The 9,470-nt window shown below is 39.9% G+C and overlaps 1 protein-coding gene across 1 annotated transcript; it reads right to left on the bottom strand.

The window, feature by feature from the left end:
* Positions 1-6,336: 6,336 nt before the first annotated feature.
* LOC148801788 (uncharacterized) lies at positions 6,337-9,269 on the bottom strand. The gene is made up of 4 exons (XM_088900423.1): positions 8,777-9,269; positions 8,015-8,448; positions 7,846-7,876; positions 6,337-7,130 (listed from the first exon to the last, which is right to left on the bottom strand). Exons 1-4 carry the CDS (start codon positions 9,267-9,269, stop codon positions 6,337-6,339), a joined length of 1,752 nt encoding a protein of 583 aa, XP_088756549.1.
* Between the last annotated feature and the right edge of the window lie 201 nt (positions 9,270-9,470).

Below are 9,470 nucleotides of genomic sequence, written 5' to 3'. Positions count from 1 at the left end.
CCAAATCCAAACCAACCATTGCCGCTTTTCCACAATAAATGGGAATATGGGATGTTTCATGGAATAGGGTCTCAAGATGAAGCTAGATATTAGAGAACTAAGGCTATGTTTGATTTGAAGGAAAAAAGTAGGAAATTTTTACAAATCTTGTATAGATTTCCTTACATTTCTCTTCCTTTCCTTACCTTTTCTTTCAAACCAAACATAGCCTAAGGATCCTACTTGGTTGCATCTCTTTATAAGGATTGGTTTCTTAGCACATAAAAGTTTATTCCTTTTGTGCTAAATTTAAGATAGGATTGGACTTGGATTTGGAATTTCGGGATTTAATACAGGCTCGGTCTAAGTTCGATTCTTACTTTTAAGTAGACCTATTCATGGGCCGGGCTCGGACTTGACTTTTGCCAAAATTTGAATGGAGCCCAACCCGAAACCTGACCCGTGAACAAGTCTACTTGTAAGTGATAGGATTGGGCCCGAATTTTCCTTAAACCCATCCAACCAACCCGACTTGCACCCCTTTCTACTACTCCTTTAGGGGTGATTATGGGCCAAGCCTTGGCCGGGCTTAAAACCTATGCCTGGGTCAAGGCCTACCCTAGCTTGGACCTTGGGCCTGAAATGTAAGCTCAGGTTGAGGAAAAGTTTGGGATAATGAAACATTCTATATAATCCAAGATATCTGAATCGGATGTGATATTTGATGGTTACGAAAAACGCATATATTACAATTCAATTGGTTTATATATCAGAATATCACGATTTGAAACCAATTTGATTAAAGCATGCATACATATAATTGGATGAGATCGTTTTAAGCAATTCCCAAACTCAATCTAATTAATAAATATATCAAATTTCAGGTATCTGAACCTAATTCTTTGAATGTATCATCTATATAAAAATAAGTCCAAATAGTTCATTTCAAAATTTTTATGACATGTTACATGGAAATTTCAACTAATTGCATTAAAGATCTTATATAGACTACTTTTTATATTTTATTGTGTCATGTTTCATAAGGTATACTATTATTAATTAAGGTATACTATTTTTTTTTTTTTTTTATTTTGGTAATTGGCGATATGCCGAAATCCCCCATAGTGTCCATTTGAGAAGCGTGGCACCACATTTATAATCTCCCTCTAATTTGACGTAACAAGACTCGAATCCTCATCTTTGCTAGAACGAACCAGTTAGCATACCGATCGAGCCACCCCTCAATTGGTGTAGCTATTGAGACCTAGGATCAAGCCCCATCTTCACCCAGGTTGGGTAGGATAGGGTCAATGGGTCAAGTCTAGGTAAAATCAGAACTGACCTGACAAGAAATATTAAGGAACGGGAACCACACTAGACCCTATATAATTTTAGACCTAGAATCGAATCGATCAGTTCTTGTGACAATTGGGCCTGACCCAATGGATATAATTATAATAAACCTACTAAAAATATTACATATGTATTGATTTATCTAATATATTATAAATTTAATATATATGACTTGCGTCAAGCCTAAATCAGTTCAGGACCGAGTAGAACTGGTTCTTAACCGACAGTAATTAAGACAATAAATCAGGAACTAGAACCAATCCATCGGTACTAGAATATAAATATATGATACAAAAGAAATGAAGTTGTCAATTTTTTACCTTGCATCAAGGTGAGAAGAGAGGCCACTCGTTGCCCTTTGTCAACGTGTGGGTGAGACCAAGAGAGATCATCACTATTTTGATTGTGTTAGTGATGAAGAATGCATCAATAAATCATAAGTTGGTAGAGGTGAAGGATTCAAGAGATAAAGAGAAGTGAGGTGTGTTGTCTGTAATCAAATGGTTTCAAAATGGGTTCACTTGCCAATGGCTCACAATTGGCAGTTTCACATTAAAAGAATATCAGTTCATAGGATGTGAAGTTTCGAACTAATGGTGCATTTGGTTTCCAAGAAGGGAAGGGAAACATCTTTGGGGAATATTTGGTTTTGCATATGTTTGTTTTAAAGGAAAACCTAGGAAAGAAAGGGAAACACTAGGGATGTGGGTTCCCAAAAATCAGTAAGCGGGGTCGCACTAAAATGGTGAGACGCTGCTGAGAAAAGAAAGAATAGGCAAGTGGTGAGAAAATATTGTCGAGAGCCACTTTCACAGATATTGTCTCCTTCCTTTGAGCCGTCCAGCGGTAACATCTCCGGTGTCAACTTTGGCATTCTCGTCAAACGGTAAGCTTAGATCCGGCACCATCTCATCGTTTTTGTTCATTTTTATACCGTTTTTGACCTATTCCGTTGGATGGGTTCCCTTCGAAATCTCACCACCGGCTCCCTCCATCCTTGTTCGTCTAGATCTAGCTCCTAACATGTTTAATCCAGATCTAGCTTCTATACGGGCGACCATTTGAGTTCGTTCACCCAGAGCTCCAGATCTGGCTTTTGAAATATGTTTGTTCCAGATCTGGAGTTCCTCTTATCACCAGATCTGATATTTTTGTGACCAGCTTTTGATTCAAATCATTTTCTTTTGTTCGATTGATCTCAGGTCTGATATCTTTATATTGTTATTATTATTATTTTTTGCTTTAGATCATCACAAACAACAAACTTAGTTTATATGTTTCATGTTAAATTTTCTAAGAAAACAAACACAGGAAAATGAATTTTGATAATACTAGTTTTCGGGAAACAAACTTTAGATGCAAAAATGGGAAAAATATATTCTTTTCTCATCTCGTCCTTTCTCAGAAACCAAATGTACCATAAGAGAAGGATTACAAGAATCTCAAACCTTCACTAATAAGACACCAAAGCAAGAGATTTAAAAAAGATTTTGTAGAAACCCACTAGAAGTAAAATTTTAGTTAGGATGGGACTCTAACTCTTACCCTTTCTATTTCTTTTTAGTCATCAAATTACATAATTGCAATTATACTCGAAATTTAGAAAGAAAGATTGACATAGCAGTAGGAGACGAAGAAGAAGAATCTTGAGAGGTGCCAATGAAAGGACATCTTTCTCCATCAACAACTAAATGTGAGGAGTGGGATGATAAAGAAAATATATCAGAAGAAGAACGAGATTGGTCTTGAATTCTTGAAGTTGTTGGTTGAGATTGAGATGGAGGAGTTGACACAAGAGAGGATGAAGAAGGGGAAGAAAATTAGCGAGATAATTACGCTATTGCTTTAGGAGTAGCATCACCATCACCTCCTCCACCACCATCAAATCCAGGGCCAGCTAGAGACGTAGAAATGTCTGAGGTGTTGTTGAACGTGATCAAGAGCCATGGAGGTAGAGGTGTTATGAGAGTGATAGAGAAGACATTATACATGACTGACCTAAATCAGGGACATAACCTTTTGATAATGCCCTGTAAGCAAATGGAGGAGTTTCTGGTGAGAGAGGAGATGGAGAGATTGGTGAACGAGATGGATGCAGGGATGAAAGTGATGGTTGTGGATCCAAGGTGTAGATTTTGGGCATTAAACTTTACTCGGTGGAACTCTTTCAGCAGTGGTTACTCTTATGTTCTGATTGGAGTGTAGAACAACCTTGTTGCTTAGCAAGGGGAGTGGCACCCCAAGATTTACCCAATCCAGGTCTAGTCTTTTCGTCTCCCACAACCCACCCAAGGCTCCAATCTTTGCTTCACCAACAAAAATGATCAATAAAGAATCGAAAGAAGATGAAGAAAAAGCAGAAGGGGTTGTTAAAATTATTATTGTCGATCTATAGTCTACACTACAGAGTTTGATACTTAGTAGCAAGAGAAGGGAGTCTATTAGGCCATTGTAATTGTAAGAGTTATATACGGTTTATTTCACTAGGCTTCTCTGACTAATTATTTTGATTTGAGATCTCTTGTTTGATATTTGGATTGATTGTTAAAATCAAATGTTTTAAGGCCCCGTTTGGTTCACAGGAATAGGGGTCTGCAATCGGAATCGGAATGGGCTATTCTGATTCCAACTGTTTGGTTGGGCGGAATCAGAATTCCATTCCCATTCTTGTTGGAATGGCATTCCCCCATTTGAGGAAATGGCCATTCCCTGCCCCTCCTTTGGGAATGAAATCCCATTCCTGCTGATTTTAATTCCCATTCCCATTCTTGTTTAAACCAAATAGACTATGGGAATGGACCATTCCGATTCAGATTCCAATTCCGGATGATTCTAATTCCAATTCCGATTTCAATTTCGATTCAGACTGTGAACCAAATGAACCCTAATACTTTATGGATTTTCTAAAATTGATATATGCTTCATTATAAACCAGACTAACTTTCTAAATTTGGCAAAACTTGTTTTAACCACAAGATTGTTCAAGCCAACTTATATGCAAAATTTCCTCTCCCGATAAGAAATTGGTCCATAAACATTTGTCAGCCACCACTACTATCATTCTTCTATTATGAACATAAAATTTATTAATGATCAAAATTAAGTTATAGAATACAAATGTCCCCTACATAATTGTAGGAAAATCATCATCATCATCTAAGCCTCCCATCTATTGTTATTTGTTAAACTATGGGGCATGATTGTAGGATAATGATAGTCCAAAATGTAATGAAATAAAGTAAAACCACCAAAACCAATGTATAAACTAGGGACAATTGCTACTGAATCCACCAGCCTATCACCTCTCCAAAGGGATGGCCATCACCTATTGAATCCATTGGTCCTTGGATTATGATGACTATAATATGAAAAATTTCGGAAGCCAAAGGTGTGTGTTTTCCATTGATACCTTATGATATTTATATACAAACGATGGAGTTCCTTGCTCCCCAAAACTTTCTAAAAACAAAGGTCTTCCTAATCCAAAAAGAAAAACAAAACAAAAAGACTTCCTAATTGTACAGGTAACATACAGATCCAAGACTCTCCTGTAACATACAGATCTGGGACTCTCGCGAGTCTTATCTCCGTATCTCCGTACAATACTCCCCCTCAAGGTGGATGAAGATTGCGAATGCTCAACTTGGGAAGGAAAGAATCAAACTGTTTTTGTCCGAGAGCCTTGGTGAAAATATCAGCAAGTTGTTCACCGGTACGTACATAGGCAGGTGCAATAGTGTCGGCTTGGAGCTCATTGCGAATGAAATGACAATCAACTTCAATATGTTTGGTTCGCTCATGGAAAACAGGGTTCATGGCAATGTGCAGAGCAACTTGATTGTCACAAAACAGGCGTATAGGTTGAGGATGAGAGATACCCAAAGATGATAGCAGACCTTTTAGCCACTTCAACTCAACTGGCAGTAGCCATTGACCGGTATTCAACCTCGGCAGAGGAACGGGAGACAGTATGTTGTTTCTTAGCCTTCCAAGAGATGGGGGAATGGCCGAACATGATAAAATACCTAGTAAGAGAGCGACGAGTGAAAGGACAACTCGCCCAGTCGAAATCACAGTAGGCATATAATTGTAGATCACTATCAGAGCGCAAAAATATTCCTTGACCAGGACGTCCTTTCAAATAACGAACCACACGAGGCTGCATCCCAATGATCAACACGAGGACTTTGCATAAATTGAACCAGGACATGGATGCAATAACTGAGCTCCGGCCCTATAATGGTTAAATAAATCAAACGGCCCACAAGACGTCGATATCGTTCAGGGTCATCCATGAGTGCTCCATCAGCAAGGGCAAGTTTATGATTCTGAGTAATAGGAAAGTGAGCAGGTTTGGACCCCAATAAGCCAGTTTTGGCAATAATATCAAGGACATAATTTCTTTGGCAAAGAGATATCCCTGATGATCCGCGAGTTACTTCGATGCCTAGAAAATATTTAAGAACACCCAAGTCCTTCATGTGAAAACACTGGCTCATATATTGTTTAAATTTGTGTATGAATTCCGGGTTATTCCCACTAACGATTAAGTCATCAACATAAACCAGGACATGCAAGACAAGCCCCTTCTTGCAATATGTAAATAAGGAATAATTGAAATAGCACTGATCAAACCCAAACGTTTTCAAGGCAGAACTTAATTTAGAAAGCCAGTTCCGAGGGGCTTGCCGTAGACCATACAAAGATTTCCGAAGCTTGCATACCTTACCAGTCTCGAAGGTCAAAAAGCTTGGAGGAGGTTTCATATAGACCTTCTTATGGAGATCACCGTGCAGGAAAGCATTGTGGACATCCATCTGATGCAATTCCCAATGTTGGGCCGCAGCAACTGCTAAGAAGGTTCGAACTATGACCATTTTAGCCACAGGGGCAAAGGTTTCATTGTTATCAAGACCTTCAACTTGAGTGTTGCTCAAGACTACCAACCATGCTTTAAATCTTTCAATGGATCCATCAGAGTTGTACTTGATTTTGTAGAGCCATTTACATCCGATTGCCTTTTTTTCTAGGTGGGAGGTTTTCCAAGGTCCATGTCCCATTGTCTTCCAAAGCTTGTATTTCTTGGCGCATAGTCTCGTGCCATCGAGTATCAGTCATTACCTTAGAAAAATGAGTAGGTTCTCGGCCTATAGTAACAACTGCCAAGAAATGCCTGTGTTTCACCGAAAAGTTATCATACGCCACATAATGAGATATGGGATAAGGAGTACCTAAGGATTGAGATGATGCAGGAGAAACAACAGAGGGGTCTAAACGATGAGCAGAGTGTGTGACAAAGTCCTGTAAATAGCTAGGGGTCCACTTTTCTCGATGTCCATAGCCTAATAACTCCGTGGTGGGCTGAGGAGCATATGGAGTTTCATTATTCCTGCAATCTGTATAGCTCCTTGTCTCATCAGGGGGACCTGCCTCCTCATCATTACCCGTGTTCTGCTGTCCTTCTTCATCAATCGTGTTGCTCCCCCTGACTTCTATATGAGGTGACTCAGATGCCATGTCAGGAGGAGTGGTCGCAAAGTTCGGTGGTTGGACAGCCCAAGGCAACCCAACATTTTCTTTGGCTATGGGAGGACTAGTTACTGAGGGCTGATGTTTTGGAGTGGCAAAGGGAAACTCAGCCTCACTAAACATCACATCTCGTGAGACGAAGTAATCACCAGACTCAAGATCGTATAATTTCCACTCATTTTTCCCAAAAGGGTACCCAACAAAGACAAATTTCCTACTCCTAGTGGCAAATTTGTCACGGACCCGAGTATGCGAAAATATAAGTAGAACTTTGTCCAAATAGCATATCGTATGGTGTTTTACTACCAAGAAGGGTCGAAGGTGTCCGGTTAATCAAGTACCCTGCGGTCAAAACACACTCACCCCAGAAACTGATCGGAAGATGTGCTTAAAACCTGAGTGCTCTGGCCATATTCAAAATATGACGATGTTTTCTCTCCACACGACCATTTTGTTGTGGTGTTCCAACACAGGAAGTTTGAAACAAAATTCCCTATTCGTCAAAATATGATTTAAATGATTTAAACTCTGTGCCATTATCACTTCTTACCACCTTAACCTTTTTATTAAATTTCCGTTCAACCATTGTACAAAATTTTTTGAGTGTTCAACCAACTTCGCTCTTTTCAGCCAACAAATAAATCCAAACTGCTCGAGAATAATCATCAACAATTGTCAAAAAATATGCAACACTACAAGATGCAGGTACTCTATAAGCCCCCCATAGGTCACAATGAATCAATGCAAAACAATTAGTCACTTTATTGATGCTTTGAATAAAGACATCTCTAGTTTGCTTTGCCTTCAAACAAACATCACAAGTTTTATTCTTACTATTACTAATATTAAGAAGTAAGTTAATCATCTGATAAGAAGGGTGTCCCAATCTTCGATGCCACAAATTGCATGACCCAATTCCATCTGTCTTGTAGGCACGAACCGGCGCCACGCCCTTGAAGACATAGACCCCATCAAGCTATTCACCCGCACCAATCAGAGTCCTCGAGATGCAGTCCTGTATCACACATAACTTATTAGTAAATGTCACAATACAATCTATGTCACGAAGTAACCGACCTACTGACAATAAATTACAATTGAGTTTTGGGACATATAATACGTGCAACAATTTAAAATTATTTCCAAGTTCAACAGTGTCTTCTTTCACGGCCTCGATGTGCGCACCATTGGGTAACCTAACAGGACAAGGTGCAACATCGTAGGTGTCAGCGAGCACATTTAAATTCCCTATCATGTGATGTGACGCCCCAGAGTCAATAATCCATTCAGTGGAGTAATTCTTACTAGAGAGTTTTTCATTGGTCCTAGTTTTGTAAGCATTAAGCATGTTTACAAGAGTCTGCCATTGCTCGTCATTAAGCCCGCTCAGTTTGGTCCGGTCTCCGTTAGTCACAGCTACATTAGCAGCCTCCTCATGCCCTGCTGATGACTGAGCAGCATGAGCCTTTGCCGTACCTCGGCCACGTCCACCCCCTTTTCCTTGTCCTGCTCCACGTCCGGTCGATGTACCGTGGGGTCTGTCTCCCCACCAATCAGGGTATCCAATTAATTGGAAGCAACTCTTTGCTACATGGCCAAATCGATCACAATTGTTACACACAATTGTTGTCTTTTGAAGTAGCTTTATTTTCTCGCAATGTCTGTGAGGCTTGTGCTGCAAAACCAACTGCATCTGTCTGTTCCTCCTTACCTCGTGCCAACGATCGATGTCGATCTTCTTGTATGATCATTGAGTAAACTTTATTTATATTTGGAATTGGCTCCATACTCAATATGTTGGAACGCACTGTTCCAAATATATCATCGTCCAAACCCATCAGAAATTGGTGGATTTTCTCTTCTTCTCTTTATTTAACCAGTTTGGCTACCGCTCCACACCTGCACCCGCATGTACATGCGGGTACCTTAGAGTAGCTTCCTAATTTGTCCCACATTCCCTTCAATTTTCTGTAATATGCAACCACTGTCTGTCCATGTTGCTTGCAGTTAGCAAGCTCAGATTTAATCTGATAAATCCGGGGTCCATTGCCGATCGAGAATCGTTCCTTCAGATCATCCCAAAGTTCTTTGACCGTCTCCATATACGTGATAGTTGAACGCAGTGATGGTTTGATAGTATTGAAAACCCAAAGCACCAACATCGAATTCACAATCCACCAGAGATCGATCGTCGGAGTGTCGTCTTCCGGCTTTGTGACCTTGCTTTCGGTGAAACCGATTTTTTTTTTGGCACGGAAGGCAGTTCTCATCGCCTTTGCCCATTCATCATAATTATCTCCTCTCAAGACCATTGGACTAATAATAACTTCAGGATTATCTGATGGATGCAAATAGAAAGGAGAAGACGGTCCAACAGACTTTACTCGAGCTTTCACCGTTCCTGTCATTGTTGGCAACCATGGTGACCGATCAGCAAGACTCGTTAGCAGTAATATCGAGTTCTTGAAGAAACAGGAAGAATCACGGTGCAAGAACAAGTGGATCACCGCCGTAGTATTTGATTATCCTCTGAATCGTTGACTAGCATGAACGAGCTTGGTTTATCGTAGTCAATGAGCATCGGCTGTTGATGCTGTTGAATATAGTGA

The sequence above is a fragment of the Nelumbo nucifera genome, chromosome 3 (assembly GCF_055504915.1).
Source record: "Nelumbo nucifera cultivar China Antique chromosome 3, China Antique-T2T, whole genome shotgun sequence".
In the NCBI taxonomy this organism is placed as follows: Eukaryota; Viridiplantae; Streptophyta; class Magnoliopsida; order Proteales; family Nelumbonaceae; genus Nelumbo; species Nelumbo nucifera.
The sequence above is the reverse complement of the archived record's forward strand: the minus strand, read 5'-3'. Positions and strand labels throughout refer to the sequence as shown.